Source organism: Oryx dammah, unplaced genomic scaffold (genome assembly GCF_014754425.2).
Source record: "Oryx dammah isolate SB20612 unplaced genomic scaffold, SCBI_Odam_1.1 HiC_scaffold_5, whole genome shotgun sequence".
NCBI lineage: Eukaryota > Metazoa > Chordata > Mammalia > Artiodactyla > Bovidae > Oryx > Oryx dammah.
In genome coordinates, this window is record NW_024070189.1 from 75,172,066 (window position 1) to 75,198,501 (window position 26,436).

General features: G+C 42.9%; 1 protein-coding gene across 2 annotated transcripts in view; it reads left to right on the top strand.

Moving 5' to 3' along the window:
* Nucleotides 1–335: 335 nt before the first annotated feature.
* Nucleotides 336–26,436, top strand: part of TNFAIP8 (TNF alpha induced protein 8) — a 143,670-nt gene continuing 117,569 nt past the window's right edge. Inside the window, exons 1-2 of one of the 2 annotated variants that reach the window (XM_040241693.1) lie at nucleotides 336–497; nucleotides 11,670–11,862. In XM_040241693.1, the coding sequence (XP_040097627.1) occupies nucleotide 11,862 (1 nt within the window). In that variant the 5' untranslated portion in view covers nucleotides 336–497; nucleotides 11,670–11,861. The remainder of the gene's footprint in view (nucleotides 498–11,669; nucleotides 11,863–26,436) is intronic. The other variant, XM_040241694.1, reaches the window with a different exon arrangement.

Sequence of the window (26,436 nt, forward strand, 5' to 3'; positions counted from 1 at the left end):
CTGCGTTATCTCCCCAGCCGGTCCTGGCTCCTTGAGCCCAAAGGTCTTGCCTTGCAGCTCAAGTCCAGCTCCTGAGCCGCTGTCCAGCCCTCCTCCTCATTTCCCCGAGCCCTGGCCACTCCTGACCCGCAGTGCCAGGCCCTACCTCTGAGTCCCAGGTTCTCCTCCCCGCCTGCCCTTAACCACTCCGCGCACGCTCCGCCCCCGGCATCCGGCTCCTCCTCCTCGGTCGGCTCCGCCCCCAGTCTCCTAAATCCTCCTCCCGCCCCGCCCCGGGCTCTTTAGCTCTTCCTCCTGTCCCCACCCCTGGCTCCTTTTCTCCCACCCCTGGCTCCTTTTCTCCCGCCCCTGGCTCCTTTTCTCCCGCCGTCTCTGGCCCGCGCTCTGCTGGTGAGTCCGCGGCAGCCCGCGATCGTTCAAGAGGCTAGGCAGCTCCCCGCCGTAACCTCGCCCAGCTCGCCTCTTAGCGTCCCCGCGCCACCGGGCCCCTCTTCAGAGTAAGTGCCTCCCGGGCGCGCCGGTCCCGCATACATCCTCAAACAGAACTTCCCCGGCCACTGGGCTGCGGGGTGCTCCTGGGGGCACGCTTTCAGCTCACAGAGAGTTTCTGAAGTAAATGTGAGTGGGTGTGAGTGCGTGCGTCTGAGCGTGTGTGTGTGTGTGTGTGTGTGTGTGCAGGCGCGCACAGCTCCGGAAACTCCCCGGAGTTTTACCCAGTTCCTGTGTCGCCGAGATAATCTGAGACCTCCAGCTGGGAGCCCCTACCGACTCGAGCTGATGACCCCTTAACTTCCACCCTCCTGTCCTGAGCCGCTTACTGTTCCTTCTGCAGATGGGGGTCCCGCTACGTGTCACGCCTTCCTGGTCACAGCTCCTGCTGTCGAAAGGACCGCCCGGGTTATCAGAATGTCCCAGATTGCAGACCGAGATGCTGGCCTGAGATTGTAATCCAACCCTGCATTGTAAAATGGGCAGGGACTAGAGTTTTGCCTTGAGACCGTTCGGTGGAGACTTCCTTTGAGGAAGAAAGTGTGTGTGTGTGTGTGTGTGCGTGTGTGCGTGTGTGCGTGTGTGCGTGCGCGCGAGTTCGTGTCTTTGCGCGCTCAGCACCTGATGCAAGAACACTTGGGCGCCTTCAGAACCTGGGCGGCTGGTAGGCAAGTTCAAGACCAGGTTGACCAACAGGGTTTAGGGGCCAAAAGATCTTCATTGATTCAGTAACACCGTTTTGCTAAAGCCAACTGACTTCCTAAAACACAGCACTGGCTAGGAGGAGCAGTACCCTGAGAGAAGCAAGGGAGGAAGAAGATAGTTGGGTGCTCAATGATGAAACAACGGAAATCCTTGAGCTACTTAAGACTGATAATTCGACCCTTCTGTACATAATTTTTATTGGGGAGGTCAATACTATTTCAATATAGAGTGTAGTTCTGCCCTAAAAAACATATTTAATTGATAGCAGGACAGTACTCTAATCCACCTGTAAAATGATTCCCTGGTTGCTGAGGTCCCATCCAATTATAACTGTCTCTGAATTCTTCTGTATCTCGGTTTATTCTTGCCATGTTCTTGCTGTGAAAGTAGAGATGCCCATAATGGTTTCCCACTGTCTTGATAAGACTTCATTTATGAGATTCTGGCAGGAAAATGGCATATAGAGTAGAAATTATTCATTGAGGCGCAAGGAAAACAAAACTATATAGCTAAAGGAAATAACCAGAACAGAACAGACTTGAAGTTGCCATTGTGCCCTGGCATATGAAACTTAGAGCTGATAAATCACTTTAAGTGCTGCTTATCAGAGCAGATATTTTTATCCTGGTTTGAATCCTGTGTTTCACAAAAGTGTTTCCACAGTGTTTTAACTAAGGAAACATTATGCTTTGAAATGTAAACATATGATTCCATCAGTCTTTAAGGAAAGAAATAATTATCACACTTAATTAAACACCTGGAGAGATTTATTGCCACCTTCTAATTAGATCTGTCGTGGGGAGTTAAGTCAGCAAGTTATGGTGACACAGCTGGCTTTTTTGAAGATTTTTTGTGAGTACCAGTTTACCCCATTTGTACTACTTGGCTCTGCCACTTCTTGGCTTGGCTTTTGAGTTTATATCTGTAATTTGAATAAAGTATAGGAAAATGGACTACCATCTACCTCCCTGTAAAATATGGATACCTTAGACATTGAATGTTTGGTATTAAGGTCTTTGCATTAACAGAAATAAGCCTTCTAAGCCATTATATCCATCTAGATTAGCTGCTAATTTAAGAATGATCAATAAAATATTGAATATAAGAAGGTTCCCCCCCAAATGTAGTTATTCTACACAGATCGTCCCTTACATTTTTTTTCTTTAAGGAGACTTTAATCTTAGTACCTTTTGTTCTGTTTAAATCTAGTGAGAAAAGGGGTGGCGTGAGCTAGAAAATCTACTTATCTTTGTTGTCTCTCAGTTTTCTGTTTCTACTATGTTACTGGATATAGTCTTCCTCTGTGTAGTGAGTGTTGTGGACAGGCTATTCTGGGAGCCCTACGGAATGGCAGAAGCTGAGGATGTGTACTCACACTGCAGGGGCCAGGAACAGCATTTTAGGAGACCTGTTCTCTGCAATTCTTTATTCTGTTGAAATTGGAGGAAAGGGTGTGTGGAGAGAAATGATTGCATCTAAACAGTACCCATTAGGAAATCTTATGTTGGGGGAGGAGCAGTTTCTGGGTGGTTTATGACTTAGGGAACTTCGAATAGCAGATCCTTGAAGCTGAGACTGCCTTAGTGTGAGGCACTCGAGAGACCTCATAGTTGGTTGATTAAATTAATCCTCGTCTGCTTGGATCAGCCCCTTGGAATGAACACATTTCCTTCTTGGAGATTTCATTTGTCCTCAATCAGAATTTAGCTTTGCTTCCACGTCTTGCAGAAGAGTCCATTCTCTACCCCCTCTGTTTTTTGCCTGGTACAAATTGAGGGGGTTCAGCATGGGGTGATCTCTTGGAGGCAGGGGAGGATGGGTGATAACAGATAAAGGCCACCTGTTTTCTCATGGAGGTGGAAGGCGCCTTAGCGCAACCCCAGTACCATGGACACTAACACGGGGGCCAACCTGGATAAATCGGGACAGCCTCCCTCAGTTTGGTATTACACAGAATCGGCTCCACTGCAGAGTGTAAGAGAAGGCACTATGTGGTGCCAGATAAACTTTTATCACCTCAACTTGCCTCAGGCTGCCCACATCCTGCCTTTAATGCCAAATGCACATGGTAAGAACTCAGCAAACACCAAAAAGGAGCTTTTAACACCTCAACCTTCATGTCTCCCTGTGAGAAACAGTTTACTTCCTGCTCCCCGCCCCCTCTAGTTTTGATAACTTTGGCTTAGGGGTCTGAGCCAATTGCAGTTTCTAGACTTCTGTCCATCAGTGGGTCTTCCCAATAGCTAAACATGGATGAGTCATTAAGGGTAAAAAGAAAAAGAATCAGTGAACCTTGCTGCAAAATGTAAATGAGGTTAAGTAGTACCAGTGAATGTCAATTTGAATTCTGCATTTTGGCCTTAAGAGGAGGAAATGAGCTGCCAGTAGTGGGTAGATGATTCTAGAATGAGAGGCGAGCGGTACCTTAGGGACCATCTGGCCCATGAGTCTTAGATAGTAGTATTGGCCCTTATACAAGTTGAGAGGTGCATCCCCTCCATCCAGCTTGCCAGGGCTGCATTCATTCAGGCAGCAGGTATTATTGAGCTCCTACTGTGATTGGCACTGTGCAACCCTCCCATGTTCCCACCAAGGCCTGGGATCCAAGATGGCTGGTGACAAGCACAAAAATATTTGAACAGGTCCCTGAAGGTAAATTGATAGTGCAAAGATGAGTTCGCAATTCTTCTGAGTTTCACAAAGGAAAGTAAAGGCACTTCCTTAGCACAGTAGATGAACCACTTTCAAAATATTTTTTATTTCTCAATAATAAGAAGCTGAAATAAACATCTTTCTTCTGATGTCTATTTCAAATGACCAGAGGCATAATTAAAATAAACCTGAGCCATGAAATTAAAAGACGCTTACTCCTTGGAAGGAAAGTTATGACCAACCTAGATAGCATATTCAAAAGCAGAGACATTACTTTGCTAACAAAGGTCCGTCTAGTCAAGGCTATGGTTTTCCCAGTGGTCATGTATGGATGTGAAAGTTGGACTGTGAAGAAAGCTGAGAGACGAAGAATTGATGCTTTTGAACTGTGGTGCTGGAGAAGACTCTTGAGAGTCCCTAGGACTGCAAGGGGACCCAACCAGTCCATTCTGAAGGAGATCAGCCCTGGGATTTCTTTGGAAGGAATGATGCTAAAGCTGAAACGCCAGTACTTTGGCCACCTCATGCAAAGAGTTGACTCATTGGAAAAGACTCTGATGCTGGGAGGGATTGGGGGCAGGAGGAGAAGGGGACGACCGAGGATGAGATGGCTGGATGGCATCACTGACTCGATGGACATGAGTCTGAGTGAACTCCGGGAGTTGGTGATGGACAGGGAAGCCTGGTGTGCTGCGATTCATGGGGTTGTAAAGAGTCGGACATGACTGAGTGACTGAACTAAACTGAACTGAGTCCATAGGTTTTGTTTTCTTGGTCTTGCATGTGAAGCATGGAAATTACCTGAGAAACTTGTTTTAAAGTGTCACATGCTCCACAATAATCAAACAACATCCACTCATCCTTTCGGAGAGCAGTTGCTTTTCCTCTGGAAACCAGTGTTTATGGTTCGGAACCAAGGTAGCAAAGATTCATTGTGTATTTGTGTGTGTGTGTGTGTGTGTGTGTACTCAGTCATATCCAACTCTTTGCAATCCGGTGGACTGTAGCACTCCAAGCTCCTCTGTCCATGGGATTTCCCAGGCAAGGATACTGGAGTGGGTTGCTATTTCCTTCTCCAGGGGATCTTCCTGACCCAGGGATCAAACCCTTGTCTACCTGCATCTCCTTCATTGCAGATGGATTCTTTACTGCTGAGCCACCAAAGCCAACTACAAAGCTGGATGGACATCACTAAGTTTGTTTTCCCAGGATTGTTTTTTTTTTTTTTTTTTTTTGTGGCCGCCCGCAAGGCTTGTGGGATCTTAATTGCCTGCTGCTGCTGCTGCTAAGTCACTTCAGTCGTGTCCGACTCTGGGCGACCCTATAGATGGCAGCCCGTCAGGCTCCCCCGTCCCTGGGATTCTCCAGGCAAGAACACTGGAGTGGGTTGCCATTTCCTTCTCCAATGCATGAAAGTGAAAAGTGAAAGGGAAGTCACTCAGTTGTGTCCGACTCCTTGAGACCCCATGGACTGCAGCCCACCAGGCTCCTCCATCCATGGGATTTTCCAGGCAAGAGTACTGGAGTGGGGTGCCATTGCCTGATCAGGGATCAAACCCAAGCCCTCAGCAGTCAAAGTGCAGAGTCCTAACCACTGGACTACAAAGGAATTTCTGTATTGTGCTTTTTCACATAGAATAAGATGGGTGATTGATCTCTTGCTGGTCAAACATGAAGATATTTCACTCGAGGTGACTGAGGGGTAGGCATGCAGCCATTGTCCCCACCAAAAAGAAAGAAAAAAATGGGTGAGAGATCACTGGAATGGGCCTTCCCTGGAGCAACCCAAGCTAACTTATAAACACACTGGGGTTTGTTTCTTTAATAACAGAGAATGGAATTAAATCCAAATTTCCACTTGTTATCATTTCCTTAAACATTGGGAATTAAGATGATTTCTAGTTTAGTCAAAAAGTGGTTGGTTCACAGGACACTGATGGAATCAGCTGTTCATATCTCGGCTACTACTGGCTGTGTAACTTGGGATAAGCTACTTAAGCTTTGAGCCTGTTGCTTTATCTAAAAAGTGGGGATATATATTTCTATTACCAGATTGTTGTGTTAGTTAAGCAGGATATTCCTCTCTTTATATCCAGTGTGCCAAAGCAAGTGGTCAACTTTGTTGGACTGGCCAAATTACTCTAATTTCAAGATGATGGTGTTTATACATAGTGGAGCAGAGAGGAAGAGTGGTGACTTGTACCACATATGCTTTTAACATGAACTTTCCTTTTTTGCCTCTGATGATGCCAGAGAAGCCCAGAGAAGAACAGGCATGTAACACAGCTTCATTGATTCTTGGGCTTCCCAGGTGGCACAGTGGTAAAGAATCCACATGCTAATGCAGGAGATAAGAGACTTAGGTTCGATCCCTGAGTGGGGAAGATCCCCTGGAGTAGGAAATGGCAACCCATTCCAGTATTCTTGCCCGGAAAGTCCCATGGACTAAGGAGCCTGGCGGGCTACAGTCCATAGAGGCCCAGAGAGTCAGACACAACTGAGCATGCACGCACACACACAGTGATCCCCAGCTGCAGGACCACGTGATTATATAGGCAAGTCTTGCTGCTGCTGAAGAGAAATGAACCAGAGCAGGGCACCTGGGTCTTATGTGTCTGGGCAGGAGAAGAGTCATGGTATCCAGTAACCCTTCCTATACATGAGGGAAATTTTTAAAACATTTGTTACAGTTCATTTGTGAGCAATGGGTTGCCCTTTCACCTGGGGGGGCTCTTATTTGAAACAGGTAATGGATGAAACCAGATTTTCCAAGCCAGACAGGAAGTGATGTCTCTGCTGCCCTTGGTGTCTCAAAGTTGCCTCGGCTGTCCTCAGGGAAAGTTGTGAGAGTTCTCAGCTGTAGAAGGCAGGGATGCTACCTCTAGGGCTGTCCCTTGGAGCTAACTCTTCCGGGAACACAGCACTCTGCAGGGCACACAGGACACTGTGAACATTTGAAAGGAGCCACCTGGCCAATACCCTGTTTAAGCCTGATTCTTATTCCTTTAAGCCAAATTCACCTAGTTCAAGCCTTCTCCACTCCTGAGTATTATTTTATTTCAATAAATGAGTTCCCTGGGACTTCCCTAGGGGTTCAGTGGTTAAGACTCTGTACTTCCAAGGAAGGGGGCATAGGTTTGATCGCTGGTCAGGGAACTGGATCCCATATGTTGTGTGATACAGCCAAAAAAAAAAAAGTGTTCCTTAAAACATGGCTTATAAGTGGCATCATCAACTCAATGGACACGAGTCTGAGCAAACTCTGGGAAACAGGGGACAGGGAAGCCTGGCGTGCTTCATGGAGTCGCAAAGAGCTAGACACGACTGAGTGGCTGAACAACAGCGAAGAACATGACTGTCAACCAAAGTGAAAGAGACAGAGGTTGTGTGTCTGCTTGTGGAACCCTCACTGTCCTCATCTTTTCCCATCTCTGGCTTCCTGAGTTGTGTGTAGGCTCTCTCACACACACACATAGATGGGAACAAGGGAATTCTATAGAAATACTACCTTCCTCTGAGAAAAAGCACCAGTACAGTGTTGGCCAGAGATTGCAAAGTTCAGAGCAAGCTTTGGTGACTCAGACCTTTAAGAAATAAATCTAATACCTGATTCCATCCCTCTGTGATCAGGAAAAAACTCCTTTTCTCCTCCCCCTTCTCCTCTCTTTAAAATGATGAAGTAGTTTTCTGGGAAATGGCTGGTGTTTGATTCAATACTATCCCCGCCCTGGAAGGGTAGAGCAGTCTAGACTCAGTGATGGAAATCTGTCTGCCTTAGTGCAGAGATAAGCCCCTGGTGACTCACCGAATATACCTGGGACAGGTGGTGAACTCAGACCTCTCCTGGCATTCAGCAATGGCCTCTGTGTAGCTGTTTTCCTCCTTTGCTTTTTATGGCCTGGAACACATGAAGGTTCTTGAAAAAGCAGCTGCTCTTTTTGTTAAGGTGAGAGACTCTGTGTCGATAAGGAACTTCCTGGGTCCCTGCCTGTCTGCCCTGAGTGGGCTGATTTGAGGATGCGACTATCTAAGCAGCCACAGAGGTGATCTCTCAAATGAAACTTTGAATTTGTCTAACATGTTGCTCTGTTTTAGGGTTCATCTGGGGCCATAGCTCCCAACATGACTGCAAATTAGAATCATCTAGGAAGCCTGATCCAAAAGGTGCAGATTCCTGGGCCCTACCTACTATGTTATCACAAAGTGGGGCCTAGGAATCTGCATTCTTAACAAACCTCACAGCCCTCCCACCCCATCCCCAGGGACTGATAGCCAGCCAATTGAAAACCCCTAGCCTGGTGGGCTGCCGTCTATGGGGTCTCACAGAGTCGGCCACAACTGAAGTGACTTAGCAGCAGCAGCCTGGGAGAACAGTTTTAATGTCTTGGTCTCTAAAGATAATTCATTCAGCAGGTATCTGTAGGTGTTCTGTGTTTTTTTTGGCAGTGGAAAGTGGAAATCTCTTGAAAGTAATAGAGTAGCTTCAGAGTTTAAAGATGATTGACAGGAGCATACCCCACATGAACACCTGTGTACCCATCCTAAGAAATAATGAAGTTTATACAAGTAGATCCTCACTGGGTTAAAAAATGTTGACTAACAGCCGGGTCAGGAACAAAAAATAACAACCAAAACCACTTGTGGTGTCCCGCAGATAGATTCAGGAATTGAAAGCCATGAAGCAGGGACACCAGGGAGTCAGCTCAGTGCACACTTGTTCACTATCTCGATTTCGGATCACTGGCAGTGCTGACCTCATCTTTTAGTGTACTGCTGACTTGGTACCTCGTGTCTCTTTGATCACTGACATGGGTGAGTCGGACTTGTTGGGAGGAGCCCCAGCCTTAAGACTCTTGAGTGGCCAAGTGGCCTGTTTTCTCTTCCCTGAGTCCAGAGGTCCTGGCACTTCCAGGACTCTATCCTGTTCTGAAGGTGCCCTTCTCATGTTGTAATTGATGAGCAGTAGAAAATGGAGAACAATTTTCTTTGTAATGGTCTTGCTTGCTCTAACTTCCTCCTCCCTCTCCCCTCCTCCACTTCCTTTTCTTTTTCTTCTTCCTCCTCATCCTTTTGCTTTATTTTGCATTTTGAGTTGTGTCAGTACTTGAGACTTTCTTCCCTATTTCTAAATTCTGGTCAGTTTTTAATTTATCATTCTAATAGCAGCCTTGAAAACTGAATAATAATGGTCTACTACTGATGATCGTTGTTTATTTGCTCAGTTGTATCTGACACTTTGTGACCTCCGTGGACTGTAGCCGGCCAGGCTCCTCTGCCCAGGGGCTTTTCCAGGCAAGAATACTGGAGTGGCTTACCATTTCCTTCTCGAGGGGATCTTCCCAACCCAGGGATCAAACCCACATCTCCTGCACTGGTAGGCAGATTCGTTACCACTGAGCCACCAGGGAAGCCCACTACTAATGATACATAATTCTAATTTTCATAGAACCACGATTTTTTCCTTTGGGTTTAAAACTGACTTGGGACCCACAAGTATGGATGATTTGAGTCTTGCCTGAGGCTTCCTCTCTAGCCAGTCATCCTCTGGGTTTGCTGCCCCCACGTCTAGCACACCAGGGGCTTTCTGGCCTCACAATTTGGGAAAAGGGACAGATGGAGGAGGTTGGGCAGTGACTTGCAGAGACAGACCACAGGGCAGAGAGTGAATCACTATGGTCTTCCTGGTGCATACCTAGGCTCTGAGTTTCTTATAACATGTCCACCTGAAAGTTTACCCTTCGATCAGTCTTTTGTAAGTTCTGTTCCCTTTTGTGGTTGCCCTAGTATTTTGTATATTCATGATAATAAATAGTATATTAGATCCCTGTAACAGTTTGCTGGGGCTATCATAGCAATATACCGTAGACTGGGTGTGACTTAGCAGCAGCAGCAGCAGAGTGGCTTAACAGGAATTTATTTCTCACAGTTCCAGAGGCTGGAAAACCAAGATCAAGTTGTTGACAGGTATGATTTCTCCTGAGGCTTCTCTCCTAGGTTTGAAGGTGATCACCTTCTTGTTTCTTTACATGATCTTTCCTCAGTGTGCATGCAGCTGTGGGCTCTTTCTCTTTATAAGGACAGCATTCATATTGGATTAGAGTCCTACCCTTTTGACCTCATTTAACCTTTATTACTTTATTACTTTTTAAAAGGCCCTCTCTCACCCTGGGGTTAGGGCTTCACTATATGAATTTGGGGGGGAGGGGGCAGAAGTCTTATCTATAGCAACCTCTTTTGTAAAGGTTATTACAGAGAATTGCCTGGCAGTCTAGTGATTAGGACAGGGCACTTTCACTGCAGTGGCCTGGGTTCAACCCTTGATTGAGGAGCTAAGGTCCTGAAAGTTGTACAGAATGGCCCCCCCAAAAGGGAGAGGATATTACAAATAATTATTATATGGTTTACATCTACATATAAGTCATACAGCATGGTCAAAAAAAAGGGGGGGAGGAAGGTATTCCAATAATAGCTTTTTTGTTATTATCATATGGTTTATATCTACAGATATAATCCTCAGAAATCATGGTTATTAGTTTTCACTTCAAACAATGATCTTTTGAAGAAATTAAAACATGGGGTAAAGGTTTTTATATTTATCTGCTTATTTGAGGCTCTTCATTCTTTAGTATAGATCTATTTTCATCATGTATTTTTCAATCCTTCAGCCTTGAGAAACTTCCTTATATTGCTGCAGTCCAGAGCTGCTGGCAACTCTCAGGCTTCTTTGTAAATGTGCCCCTCATGTCTGTGTGTCCAAATCTCTTCTTCTTATAAGTACAGCAGTCAGATTGCATTAGGGCCACCCGAGAAGCCTCAGTACACTTGAATTAAGCTTTTTAAAGGCCGTAACTCCAAGTATAGTCCCATTTTGAGGTAGTGGGGGTGAGAAATTCAATATATGAAAGTATAAATCTCTCTAGTTTTAGTGGAACCACGATTTTTTCCTCTGACCAGGGATCTACAAGTATGGATGCAAGTATGGGTGATCTGAGCCTTGCTTCAGCCTTCCTCTCTAGGCAGCCATCCCCCAGGTTTGCTGCCCTTGACTCCAGCACATCGGGGGTTTTCCAGCCTCACAATTTGGGAAAAGGGGCAGATGGAGGAGGCTGAGACAGAGACAGACCACAGGGGGCACAATTTATCCCATACCAATTAGGATGGGCTGGGGGTGGGGCACAATTCAGCCCGTAATTAGAATGCTTTAGGCTGCAGGTAAGACAGTGCCCAGCTAACAGTGGTTTGAGCAGTAAAGACATTCAATTATCTGATGTGACAGGTACCAACCCAGAGTTGACTCAGTGTCTCAAGCAGTATCATCAGGAACCAGGTTCCATCCATCCTTCTCTTCTCCCATTCTTAGTATGTTATGTTTTTTTAAACTGCAGACCTGTGACCTCCTAGACAGAAAATAGCTTCTTCTGTGATGGATATCACAAGTGTCTCTAAACTCATTCAAAGGCGGGAGGAGCTGGTGAATATGGGGAGAGGGATGGGCACAGAGAGGGCAGCGATAAATCTGTTCTCCTGTAGTGTCTGTTTTTTTTCTTTCTACTTAGTTATTTCTTTCTATTTGGGGGCCAGGCTGGGCCATGCTGCATAGCATGTGGGATCCACCCTGTGTGTGTGTGTTTTTTGTGTGTATGTGCTCAATTGTGTAGAACTCTTGGCAGCCCTATGGACTGCAGCCTTCCAGGCTCATCCATCTATGGGATTTTTCAGGCAAGAATACTGGAGTGGGTCGTCATGTCTTCCTCCAGGGGAAGACATGTCTTCCTCCTGACCTGGGGATCAAACTCATGTCTTCTGTGTCTCCTGCATTGCAGGTGGATTCTTTACCACTTAAGCCATCCTGACCAGGGATCAAACCCGAAGTGCCTGCATTGGAAGTGTGGAGTTTTAACCACTGGACCACCAGGGAAGTCCCCATCTCTTTTCATCAGAGGATAAATCTTTCCTGAAGCCTCCTCAAGCCTCACTGGCCAGAACTGAGTCACAGCTGCCAGGGAAACTGTGAAAGTAAGTAGTGGATAGTAAGGGGAACATTTCTACTGTGGGAGTTGGCAGTACTAATGGGAACAAGGGAGAGAGGCATGATTATTGGGCAGACAAATAATATCTGCACCAGCCCTAGGCTCCCAAGCTCTAGAAGCTCTCTAGCTAAGCCATCACTATTACTGATAATAATAATCCATGGTTTTATTAGAATTAAAATTATCCACCCAGGATGAGTAGTTGGGGAAAAAAAAAAAAGCAGAGATGTGGATGGTATTAATCACACATATATATTTAAGCACTGTTAGTAATGACTTTTTAATGTTGCGGGTTTATAAAAATAGCACCACTTACTTTGGAGACAGTAGGCTGCATTGAAACCCAGCAGATGTTCATCAAATAGAGAGTTCTGTATGTTTATAGAAGTGTTTACAACCCCAATCCAACAATGGTACTTTTTGAGTACTTACAATGGGGTGGGCACTGTGCTAAATGCTTTATACACATTGTTAAATTCATCTTCCTAACAGATCTATGAGAAAGGTATTGTTATTAATCTGCACTGAGGCTCTGGGAGGTTAAATGACCTGCCACAGATGCGTGGCTGAGCAGGGAGTCACACCCTCAGCTTCATCCTATCCTCGTGCTCTGAACGGCTGCAGGATATTACCCCTCAATAAAACTGCTCTAGACTCTTCCAGCCAGAGCCTACATCACAGTTTATGTCCCATTTTATTCTTTACATTTTAAGATTGAGATAGAATTGACATTGTGGTGTTTTCAGTAGTAGAAAGATGAAACTTGAGAGTGTGCTCGACTGATACTGACTCACCTAGTGACCTTCAACAAGCCACCTCCATCTCCTCAGTGAGGTGCAGGTGAAGACTGAGTCTGCGGGCCCTGTCCAGGCATTTAGGGTCTGTCATTCACAGACCCTTGCCATTGCAGAGGATACTAAAGTCCTATGTTTATTTCAGATGTAATTCACCAATGTATTTCAGAGTAAGGATGTGGAAGTTCAAGATCAATGGTGCTGCACTTCCCAAGTAGAAAATAACATTTATCTCCTTTTTTTTTATTGGGAAGAAGTTGGACAATTTTCATAACCCAGAGGAATGTGTGATTCATTATTGGCTTGTACAGAAGAGTACCAGTCTGAGATGGGAAATTTGTGCTCAGGTTGTAGAATCACAGTGTGAGGCAAATTCAGTAAAATCTGGGAAAACTCTTTTTAAATTAATTTTTTTGTTTATTTTTGGTTGTGCTGAGTCTTTTGTTGCTTTCAAAGGCTTTCTCTAGTTGCAGCGCCTGTAGGCTACTCTTTGTTGCTGTACACAGGCTTCTCACTGCCGTGACTTCTCTTGTTGAGGAGCCCGGGCTCCGAGGCATGCAGAATCTTCCCAGACTAGAGATTGAACTTGTGTCCCCTGCATTGGCAGGTGGATTCTTATCCACTGTGTCATCAGGAAAGTCCTAGGAAAACTTCTTGACGGTCATTGTGCAGAGACTGCACCTTGCAGAACACTTGGCAGCCGGGGAGTTGGTCTCAGCAGATGCAGGGCTAAGTATGCTTCTTGTTCGGTGACTCTGATCCAGGGGTCCAATGCACCTGCTGCTCCAGGTCCTGTCTGCGGAGTTCAGTGCAGACCTGGGGAGCCTGTGTCTTTTCTCTTAGTCCTGAACTCACTTGCCGAAGCTGTAATAATATCTTGTGTGTGGCATTTCACTCAAACTTTTGGATGTTTAATGTTTGGGGAAATTTTCTTTTCTCATTTGTTTTTTTTTTAATTTGCATCTAGAGCTGAGTAGGGGCGTAAGAGATGTAAGGTTCTTGTCTAATTCTGGGAACTCAAAGCTGCCCTATGTTGGTATGCTGAATGCTACAAGTTTGAGTCAAGTGATTAATCTTACGTCTGTGAGAAATCAACACCCAACAGGTATTTGCAATTCCAGTTAGGCATCCGAGAGGTCGTTTTGAATTGAGAGCACCTTTGAGATATTTTGGAGTACACTATTTGCTTTATGCTTTAAAATATGATTTGAAGTGTTAGAAGGCAAGTTTTCATTATAACAGTATAGATGAAATCAGGGACTTCCCTGGTGGCCCAATGGTTAAGACTGTGAGCTTCCACTACAGGGGGCACAGGTTGGATCCCTTGTCTAGGAATTAAACCTGCCACATGTTATGTGGCAGGACTTAAAAAAAAAAAAAAAGAACAAAAAGAAATCATTTAATGTCACCATAAGCAGTTCATTGAGACAGAAGGCCTTCATAAGACACTGGCGCCAGGCTGATTGGCTGCTTCTCTGTTATCTTGCTGGGTTTTCTACCAGTTGGCTCTTACTGTGCTGACAAGTCTAGATTTTCTTTTTCTTTTTTTAACTTAAAAAGAAAATGTTACTTTTTTGCTTTTTCTTTAAATGAAGTATAGTTGATTTATAATATTAATACAACATAGAGATTCAATATTCCATTTAAAGTTATTATAAAATATTTGTTATATTCCCTATGCTATATTTATTTGTAATAGTATATATTATTTACTATATTATATCACTATTTACTAATATATACGAGTCTGTACTTCTTAATACCCTTTCCTTCATCTTTCCCCTTCTCTCTTCCCTCTCCTCGGTGGTAACTGCAGTCACTAGTTTGTTCTGTCTATGTATCTGAGTTTGTTTCTGCTTTGTTATACTCATTCATTTGTGTTATCAGATTCCACGTATAAGCAATAAATGCAATATTTATCTTTCTTTGTCTGACTTGTCTTACTAAGCATAATAGTTCCGTCCACACTGTTAAAATGGTAAAAAAAATTTTTTTACGACTGAGTAATATTCTATGTGTATTTAATACACATCAGTTCTTCATCCACTGGTCTGTCCGTGAGCACTGAGGTTGCTTCCATGTCCATGGGATTCTTCAGGCAAGAATACTGGAATGGGTTGCCATTCCCTCCTCCAGGGGATCTTTCTGCTCCAGGGATGGAACCCAGGTCTCTAGGTTTCCTGCACTGGCAGACCGTTCTCACTGATGTCACCTGGGAAGCCTTGCCTCACATGGTAGCTCTATTTTTAGAGTTTTGAGGAAGCCCCATGCTGGTTTCCATAGTGGCTGCACCAACTTGCATTCCCCTAACAGGGCATAAGGGTTTCCTTTTCCTCCACATGCTTGCCAAGATTTGGTATTTGTGGTCTTTTTGGTGATAACCATTCTGACAGGTGTGAGGTGATATCTCACTGTGGTTTTGATTTGTATTTCTCTGATGAGTAGTGACACTGAGCATCTTTTCATGTGCCTGTCAGCCATCTGTATGTCTTTTCTGGATAAATGTCTATTCAGATCATCTGCCCATTTTTTGATTGGGTTGTTTTTTTGATATTGAGTTATATGAGCAGTTTGCATATTTTGGATATTAACCTGTTATATAGGTCACATCATTTGCAAATACTTTCTCTCATTCAGTAGGCTGTCTTTTAGTTTTGTAGATGGTTTCCTTTATGTTAAAACTTCTAAGTTTAATTAGACCCCACTTGTTTATTTTTTTTATTTTGTTTCCTTTGCCATAGGAAATAGATACAAAAAAATATTGCTACAATTTATGTCAAAGACTACCTATGTTTCCTTCTAGGAGTTTTATGGTTTCCACTATTTTGAGCTTTTTTTTTTATATGATATGGGGGAAACGTTAGATTTTCTTAATACTTTTAAAACCTTTTTATTGTAAAATAAAACACAAATAACAAAAAAAGAAAACTCATGTAACAAATTAACACCTTAATAAATTATTATAAGATACTCATACATCTGTTACTCAGATTAAGAAATAGAACTTTGCCAACTTCCCCAAAAGTGCCTTTAAATACCCTCCCTAATCACATTTGCGTTCATCCCTCCAAAAGTAAATGCCATCCTAACCTTTACAGTAATCACTTCCTTGCATCTCTTTATGGTTTTATCACCCAAGTGAGCAGCCTGATACACTGCAGTTTAGTCTTGGCTATTTTTTAAAATGTGTGTCTTTTAAGTGTCTTATTTACTTTTGTTTGTGCTGGTCTTTTCTCTAGTTGCAGTGAGCAGGGGCTGCTCTCTAGTTGTGGTGCATGGGCTTCTCGTTGCTGCGGATTCTCTTGTTCCAGAGCACAGGTTCTAGGGTGTGTGGCCTTCAGGAGTTCCGGCTCTCAGGCTCTAGAGCACAAGCTCAGTATTTGTGGAGCATGGGGTTAGTTTCTCCAAGGCATGTGGGGTCTTCCTAGACCAGGGGTCAAACGCAGGTCCGCTGCATTGGCAGGCGGGCTCTTAACCACTGTGCCACAGAGAAGTCTCTTTTAATCTATAGATTTCTTTAACATCCTCCCTCACTTAAAAGAATTGTTTTTGTTGTTGAAGGATCTGGACCATTTGACGTGTAGAGATTTTTTGTTTTTGTTTAGCATTTATTTTTCTTTATTTGACTGCACCAGGTCTTAGTTTTGTGGCACATGGGATCTTCAATCTTTGATGTGGCATGCAGGATCTTTAGTTGAGGCATATGAGCTCTTAGCTGTGGCATGTGGGATCTAGTTCCCTGAACAGGTATTGAGCCCAAGCACCTCCCCCCCAACACTGGAAGTGTGGAGTCTTAGCCACTGGACCAAAAGGGATGTCCTTCCCACAGTCTTATTAACAAGTGCCCTCCTGGCACACTTCAGGTTATGCCTTTGCCCTCTATTTCCTGTGTCTGGATCCAGAGGATTGATCAGATTCAGGTTTGATTCTCTTGCTCTGATTAGAGGTGCTGTTGGATTCTTTCACTGGAAGGCACACAACATCTGATTTTTTCACTCTTCTTTTGCCTTCAGAAGCTGTTGATCCTTAATGTCTTGACCTATTAATTCTCTGGAGATTGCAAAATAGTGATATTCTCATTCTACCATTTTGCTTTACTTTATTAGCTGGAATAACTTTATAAAGATAGATATCCCTTCAATCTGTTATTTGATTACACAGTATGCAACTTACATAGGGGGAAAAAAACAGGATAAATGCTCAATTTTTTCCTTTGACTTATTCGGTTCTTGAGAATTAATTGGTTTCCTGTCATTCTAAGGAGGTGATCAATTAGGGTGTTTTTAAAAATTACCATGATCATGGGATTAAAAATACTTAATAAGGCTCAAATTGTCCCATCTTTGACAAGTGGGAACTTCTTCAACTTGGCTCCTGAGTCCTTCTGACATGATCTTAGCTTCCATAATATCTAGTGTTAAGGAGATCCAGGCTTGTCTTGTACATTTTTTGCCTAGACTTGGATTCAACTGTTTCTTCAAGAGTCTCTGGTTTCTTTTAATGAGAATGGTATTTTAGGACCATAACCCAGGCACTAGGGATGTTCACTCACTGGAATGGTCATTGTTTATAGGCTCTTTCATTGGTCAGAGCTGAGAAAATACATATGCATTTACATACAAACATATATACACATATAAAGATGAAATATTTTGTGAGTTCATGTTGATATTTCCAGTTCAAAGTCAAGACTATGGGGTTTTGTTTAATCTTTTCTGTGTTGCAGTTGTATTTGCTTTCTTTAATACTTACAATCTTTGCTTTTTAGTCCCAAGGGAGATAGAATATCTTTTAATTACCCATTTATTATCCTGTATTACACATATATCAGTCTCCAAATAATCAGCTATGATTAATGAAAACAGTAAAAGTAATTTATTTGGCATGTCCTTACTCATTCTTCCCTAATTTTATAAACGGTTGTACTATATCTACACTGTCAGATAATATAGCCATTATATACTATAATAGATCCCTTTCAGTACTCATTCAGTCATATGTCTACAGGTAACTATATATGTCATGCTTATCATCAATCCTCATATCACTACCTCTACAAATTTTGATTGAAGCTGTTTCTCTAGTGGATTCCTTAGGTAAGGCTCATGGGAATAGTATTCTGTAATTTCTTTTTTGCTCCTAATTTCTTGATAAAATCATGACCTTTGTATTAAAGGTCAGTTTTGCTGGGTATAATCTACTTGGCTCACATTTTCTTTCCTTGAGAATCTTAAATATGTTACTCCACTTTATTCAGACAAAGTATCATTGTCACAAGTCTGATGATGATGATAATTTAATTAGCCTCTATAGGTTGCTTTTGAGAGCGTCGACTGCACATCTTTCCCCTTCGATCTACTGTCTGTCTAGCCTTCCAACACAGTGCTTAGTGAGCTAGCATGTTACCAAGTCCAAGTTTATGACTTGGTCAACCCTGGTGCCAAACAATCTCTCCCTCTCGTTAACCTAAAATGATGAGCCACTTGCTCCCAGTAACTATGGCTTTTTATTTTTGTAACCCCAACTGTACCTTGTAATGGATAAAGAGCATTAACTATATCCTTTTTCAAGAATAAATGAATAGGAAAGGTGTGTTTTTTCCCCTTTCCTTTAGCCTGTTCAGAACTGCCCTGCCCCTTTGGCTCTTTTCCTCCTATCAGGCGCTCCCTTGCCTCAGACTCAGCTGTGCTCCCCATGGAGGCTCTTCTCTGAGCAGGTGTGTGGGCGCTGCACTGTGGGACCTTGTCCCTGACCTCACTGCATCGAGTTGTTACACCGTGTTCTCACGATACTGCTTTCTCAAGATGAGCATTAGGAACCCCTGGCTCACAGAGTGTTGCTCCACACCAGACGCCACCATGGTCCCCACACCTGTGTACGTGCACTCCCATGGCCAGTACTTTAATTCTCACTGTGAGGGCTATGGCCCGGGCCCCTGCATCTCTGAGGGTGCCTGACCTTTCCTTTCCTGGCTGACCTTTTACCTCTTCCGTTTTTGATCACCAGAACCAATGGCAGGACATTATAATGGGAGCCCGTGCCCAGACATGATCCCTGATTTTCTTATACACAAACACACTCTTTAGTTTTTGAAATGGAAATGCCAGGTGGTCAGCGTTGATACCACATTGGCCAAAGCCCCTGCTGCTTGTTTCTTTATTACCTGAGTCAGCCACACATTCTGTTTATCAGTTGAGTTTGTGGCCTTTGACCTCTGTTACCTCGTAATTCTCCTGAGCACTGTCATATGGGTATGACCTTGCCCGATTTTAGGCTTGACCTGCACTATGGTCCAGAGATTTCCCTGCCCTGGCTCTCCTTGTCAGGTTCTGGCCTGTGGTTGTGCTTTTTCTTTTTTTTTTTTTTTTCCTTTCTTTCTTCTGGAGAACCTCTGGGGTCTCCTGCATTGCAGGCAGATTCTTTACCAACTGAGCTATGAGGGAAGTCCTAGGGTATCTCAGGTCCATGTAATTTAAAAAAGAAAAAAAAAAAAAGAGCATTGTGGTATATGGCTTTTAAAAACATTCACCTGCAATTTTTTTTTCTTGTGATCAGAGCTTTGAAGATTTATGTTCTCGGCAACTTCCAAATATATACTACAATGTGCTCAGTTGCTCAGTTGTGTCCGACTCTTTTCGACTCTTTGGACTAGAGCCCACCAGGCTTCTCTGTCCATGGGATTCTTCAGGCAAGAATACTGGAGTAGGTTGCCATTTCCTCCTCCAGGGGATCTTTCCAACCCAGGAATCAAAACTGAGTTTATTTACAGGGCAAAAATGGAGAAACAGACATCGAGAACAGATTTATGGACATGGGGAGATGGGAGGGGAGGGTGAGCTATATGGAAAGAGCAACATGGAAACTTACATTACCATATGTAAAATAGATAGCCAATGAGAATTTGCTGTATGGTTCGAGAATTTGCTATATGGTTTGGGAAACTCAAACAGGGGCACTGTATCAACCTGGAGGGACGGGATGGGGAGGGAGTTGGGAGGGAGTTTCGAAAGGGAGAGGGTATATGTATAGCTATGGCTGATCCATGTCGAGGTTTGACAGAAAACAGCAAACTTCTTAAAGCAATTATTCTTCAATAAAAAAAATAATTAAAAAAATCAAATTTTCTTCATTGTAGGCAGATTCTTTACTGCTGAGCCATCGAGGAAGACCACATACTACAATATTATTGACTGTAATCACCATGTTGTACATTATATCTCCATGACTTGTTTATTTTATAAATGGACATTTGTACCTCTTGACCCCCTACCCCCTTTATCCATTTTGTCCACCCCTGCAACCCTCCTCCGCCTGGCTACCCCATTCCATTCCCTATATCTACGAGTTTAGTTTTATTCTGTTTGTTCATTTGTTTTATTTCTTACATTCCACATATAAGTGAAATCATATAGTATTTGTCTTTCTTTGACCTGTTTCACTGAGCATAATGCCCTCAGGATCCATCATGTTGTCACAAACAGCAAGAGTTCATTCTCTTATGACTGAGTATATTCCATTATAAGGCTTCTCTGGTGGTTCAGTGGTCAAGAATCCACCTGCCAATGTAGGAGACACTGGTTTGATCCCTGAGTCAAAAAGATCCCCTGGAGAAGGAAATGGCAACCCATTCCAGTATTCTTGCCTGAGAAAATCCCATGGACAGAGGAGCCTGGTGAGTTACAGTCCATGAGATCACAAAAGAGTAGGATACTACTTAGCAACTAAACAACAAATATTCCATTACACACATACACACACACACACACACACATATATATATATATATATATATATATATACCTTCTTTATCCATTTGACTGTCGGTGGATGTGGTTGTTTCCATATATTGGTTATTGTAGATGATGTTGCAGTGAACACAGTGGTGCCTATGTCTTTCTGAATTAATGTTTTCACTTTCTTCAGATAAATACCCAGAGAGGAATGGCTGGGTCATATGGTGGTTCTGTATTTATTTGAGGAACTGCCATGCTGTTTTCCACAGTGGCTGCCCCAACCCAGATCTAGTGTTTCAAGTCTCAGTTGAGACAGACCTTGCAATGAGTCTATTGCTCCAAGGAATCTCCATAGGCAAATATGAACTTGTATAAAAATGTAGCTATTTTTTATTCCTCTTTTGTTAATTTAGCAGAAATCCTGCGGAAGGCTTTTTCTTCTTTTTCTATGCCCAGCTGCCTGTGTTTTTGTCTTTGGCCTCTGGTTGGCTCCTGGTAAACCAGCTGTGGTGGTAGACCCTCATTATTCATCAAGCACTTACTATGTGCTTTGTACCAGGCTCAATAAATGTTGAGCCTCTACCAAATCCTCAGTTCTATTGTTATTATTTCCTTCTTAAAGATGAGGAAACTGAGACCATGAGAGTTTAAATCCTTACCCAAGGCCAAAACCAAAGCTGATATTCACATCCTTTGGTTCTTAACCATATTGCTCTACTTCCTCATGAAGAAATATAGGCTCAGCAAGGACCTTCTATATAGCACAGGTAACTATATTCAAATATCTTATAATAGCATATAATGGAAAAGAATCTGAAAAAAAGACTATATTTATATGTATAGGTGAGTCAATTTGCTGTAACCTGAAACAGTGTAAATCACCTATAGGTCAGTTTAAAAAAATAAAAATGAAAGAAACACAGGCATTACCGAGGAAGCTTATAGCTCTTGCCCAAGGTTGATAACCTTGCTGGGCTCCAGGGGGTGGAGGGTGGAGCTGACGGCTTTATGATGTTTAGTTCTTGAACAGATATCTGTCAGAGCTATTCAACACCCTTGATTTAGACTGTGCAGCATGAATGGGAAAGGGAGTGGGGAGTAACAGAAATATGGCTCCAGAGTCTCACAGCATTGGGTAGTCCCAGGTTTGAAAATCCATTATGAGGCCTGCAGACAACCTGAGTGCTGCTTGTCTTGCTGATAACAGGTCAGTGGTGTTAGCAGCACTTGCTTGTTAACACAAGGGGTGGAAGAAGGAAGGTGACACTTCAGTGTGTCAGTATTGACACTTGGTAGACATTCTAGTAATGAATTTGGTGGAGAAAGGGTTTTAAATTATCTAAAATAAGATTTGTCTGTGCTATCTCTACATATGTTCTCATAATTTTTTTTAAGCATGATTGTTTCTGTCCAGGGAAATATTATAGACACATTTTTCTTATGTGATATTTTTGAAATGATTTAGCAGAGAATGCAGATATTTTTGGCACCCCACTCCAGCACTCTTGCCTGGAAAATCCCATGGATGGAAGAGCCTGGTGGGCTGCAGTCCATGGGGTCGCTAAGTTCTATTGTAAGAGTCGGACACGACTGAGTGACTTCACTTTTCACTTTCATGCATTGGAGAAGGAAATGGCAACCCACTCCATTGTTCTTGCCTGGAGAATCCCAGGGACGCGGGAGCCTGGTAGGCTGCCATCTATGGGGTCACACAGAGTCGGACACGACTGAAGTGACTTAGCAGCAGTAGCAGCAGCAGCAGCAATTTTTGGGCTTCTCAGGTGGTGCTAGTGATAAAGAACCTGCCTACCAGTGCAGGTATATGTAAGAGACACGGGTTCGATCCCTGGGTTGGGAAGATTGCCCTGGAGGAGGGCATAGCAACCCATTCCAGTGTTCTCGCCTGGAGAATCCCATGGACAGAGGAGCCTGACAGGCTACTATCCATAGGATCACAAAGAGTCAGACATGACTGAAGCAACTTAGCACACAAATGTTTTTGGTACTGTATAATGGAGAAAGCTCTAGATAGCTGTGTGGAAGGTGGGCTGTGTGGTGACCTGCTAGGTGAGTTTGCTGAGATAGTCATCCCTCTGGGTCATAATCACCACATCTGAGAAATATAAGGTATAGACTGGATAATCTCTAATCCCTTCAGCTCTGAAATTCTGTGATTCTGATTGTTGATTGTTGTCATCTGAATTTTTCATTGCCATTTTAATCATGGAAACCAAGCCACTGGTAGAGCAGGAAGGTAGAGCCCTGGATTTCTCCGGAGGGAATGCCACCCTGCCTCAGCGTGGAATGAGGAATTCCATGCCAGAGGCTCAGGGTGGAAAGCTAGAACTCTGGCCCTGAGCCTTTCCTGTAGGCTCCAGCACTAAAATGAGATACTCCTGTGAGTAAATTTACTTTTAGGTTATCTTTGTGTTCCCCTTCATTGCTAAGATATGTGACTGCAAACTATATGACTATCTGAGGAAATTTGCTAAATTATGTCTTACACCAGAGAGCCCATCTGTAACTATCCAAGAAACTGATACAAGTGATCACAAGTGAATTTAGTTTGAGACTAAAAGAGTTTATTGCAGTGTTGTATTTAAGAATAAACAAAATGAAAACTTTAAACAACTTAAATATGCATAAACAGCTTATATACATTATAGTACTTCCATGACATGAAACATTATGCAACTTTAGAACAAGGTTGGTCTGTGTGTACTGATGTGGAAAGATCTCTAGGACAGATTAAATAGAAAAGCAAAATAATGATCTCATTATGTTTTTAAAAAGGCATATTATGTGTTTATGAGTGCATAAGCTTTTTCAAAGAATGAACAATACACTATTAATAGTGGAATTTGGATTTGAAGGAGAAAAAGGAGTTTAACTTCATTTTATACCTTCTATTCTTAATTTTATACTTTCTATTCTTAAATTTCATAATAAAAATACATTTGGTAAAGGAGAGAATTTAGATTTCAGTTGAGTTTTTGAGGCAGTCTAATATTTCCTTTAGTGTTAGTTGCTCAGTCGTGTCTGACTCTTTGCAACCCCGTGAACTGTAGCCTGTCAGGCTCCCTTGTCCATGGGATTCTCCAGGCAAGAATCCTGGAGTGGGTAGCCATTTCCTTCTCCAGGGGATCTTCCTGACCCAGGGATTGAACCCAGGTCTTCCGCACTGCAGGCAGACTCTTTACCATCTGAGCCACCAGGGAAGCCCAGTACTTTCTTAGAAAAATCTTTATAAACAAAGCATACTGAGCAAAGCAAGGTGTTGTCAGTAAACACTAGTCTTCCAGTATTAGATAACCCCCTATCTCCGCAGCCTGTACTGTTCTCTTCTTAACACACAGCTCTCAGATTACACATCCTCTAACCCCAAATTGTCAGTGGCTCCCATTGTCTGTCCTAAACAAGTCTTGGAAGTGCATTGTTGTGGACCAGCAGCTCACAGGCCTGCTGGGTCATCATCCATGCATTCGGCAGTATTTGTCGAGAACCTGCTGGGGACAGGATACAATGCTAGTTCCAGGATGTGTAGGTGATGGGTGTGCTTTTCAGAAACTGTATATGACTTCTTGGAGCCTCAATCTTCTCACTTGTAAAACAAATTGTTGGGATTAAATAGAAAAGCAAATGCAAGACTCCTTGCCCAGGCCCCAAAGGACAATATTTGCTTGCTTGCCTCACCCTTCTCTCTGTATTGAAGGCCAAGTCTGATCCCCACTACTCTTCTGCCTGTTTCCTTTGGTTCCCATTCCTATACTGTGCATTGTTCTAGCACACAACCCACTATTCCCGCTTTGATTTTTGCTGGTTATATCCCCCTTGCTTGCATGCCCATCACTTCTCTTTCCTGGGCAAAGACTATTCTTCAGGATCTGGTTCATATGTTGCCTCCTTTCTGCAACTTTTTCCTGGTCCTGTTCTTTAACAGGAAAAGAGTCCAAGAGTAATGTCTTCCTCTTAAGAATTTGAACAGCTCATTCCGGTCTCCCTATCTTTATGTTGTTTATATTATCACTTATGACACTGCACCTTAATTGGCAGCTGTCTGCCCCCTACTAAATATCTTTCCTGAGAGCAGTAACTAAGTTTTGTTCATGTCTAGAAGTCATCTGTGTCTCCATGTTCTCAGGAAATATCAATGACTTCATTTTTATGATTACACAAATATCATTTTTACTTTTCTTTAAAAGATTGGTGGTGATTTAGTCGCTAAGTCATGTCCGACTCTTACAACACCGTGGACTGTAGTCTGCCATGCTCCTCTGTCCACAGGATTCTCCAGGCAAGACTACTGGAGTGGGTTGCCATTTCCTTCTCCAGGGGATCTTCCCGACCCAGAAATAAACCCCTGGTCTCCTGCACTGCAGGCAGGTTCTGTATCGACTGAGCTATGAGGGAAGCCCATTTAAAGATTAGTATGAAACTAAAAATGAGGACATGTTCTTGAAATCCACTACCAACAACAGGTTAGACAGAGTTTCTTTCCCCCTTCCGGGATTAATCTTGGAAATTGTGGAGTTGCTATTGCTGAAGAATATTCAGGAAAGGAGAGACCTCTGTCTAGGGTGGTCCAGGCAGTCACTGCCTTTGAGTAACTGGCTCATAAGCTCTTGTCTGATGAGGTCAGATCTTATCCTGATAATTTTAAAAAGCAAACAAACTATACCCACTATAAGACAACTCCTAGCAGAAATAAAGGAGACTAGAAAGAAGAAAAACTTAGGTTTCAGGTGTGTGTGAGAAAACGTTTCATTTTTCATATTTCTTTCCATCCTTATCCTTAGTTATGTAGTATGGCTATGACCATAGCATATACACAGTTTAATGTTCTGCTTTTCTCTTAACATGATTTCCTACACATTTTGCTATGTTTTTATGGGCATTTTGACTCTGTTTTCTCAGTGAAAGGATTGGAGTTCAATTGATCCCTTTCTTGAGTAAGAAATGGAGACACTAAAGCAAAGATGTAGCCTGAGGAAACGTCAACACTGTGAATTTTTAAAAGATGTGATCTTATTCTGATACTGCTGAGATATACTGGAGCACAAACATTATCAAATAATTTTATTAAATCTTGCAGCACAGTAAATGAGATTAAGACCATGAGCCACTTTAAAATGTTTTATTAAATGGAAATACAGCATCTTTAAGAGATTAGACAGACTTTTGCCCGAGCAATGGCTCTTTATTCACAAAAGCGTGCGGGGAACAGCTGGAAGGCAGCCTTTTCTTATCAGCAGGTTTGTGTAACTAGCTTCAAGTTGTTTGCTAATGAAGTCCAGGTCTCCCACAACTAATAGAACGGAATAATTTTACATAGAAGAATCAAACCCTAGCCTCCTTTTTCAGAAGAAATTAATTTGACTGGTGCCTGTAGGCAATGAGGTGTGTTTAACATGTGGAAATCATTAGGCTAAATACCAGAATCTCTTTGAGGTCTGTGGATATAGTCTCTGAAGAGAGAGAGAGGCATTTAAAACCAAACTGTACAGTATTCTAACAAGCACTATATACTTATTCTTGGAACTAATCCTCTGTCTTTGGCCCCAGGCTAACTTGACTAGATTTTTACTCCCTTTGTTGATTTCAAGCCACATTCACTCCTTTCTACAATGAGAACCAACTGCCCTTTAATGTGATTTTGTAGCTTTCCTACAGGGAGGTTCTTAATTATTTTGCTATTTCTATCATCTGTCAGAATCATTCATATAAATGTCAGTTCAAGGTAAGTTTACCCTCTGGGCCAGCTCTCCTGTTAGGGATTGGTATATTTTATTATTTCAGATGGTCCCTGATTTATGATGGCTCTACTTAAGATTTTTTGACTCTGATGGTGAGAAGGCCATGTGCATTCTGTAGAAACTGTGGTTTGAATTTTGAATTCTGATCTTTTTCTGGGTTAGTGACAGTTGGTGCATACTCTTTTGTGATGCTGGGCAGTGAAGCCCCCAGTCAGCCATGTGATCACGATGGTAAACTACCCATACACTTAGAACCATGCTGTATTCACACAACCATTCT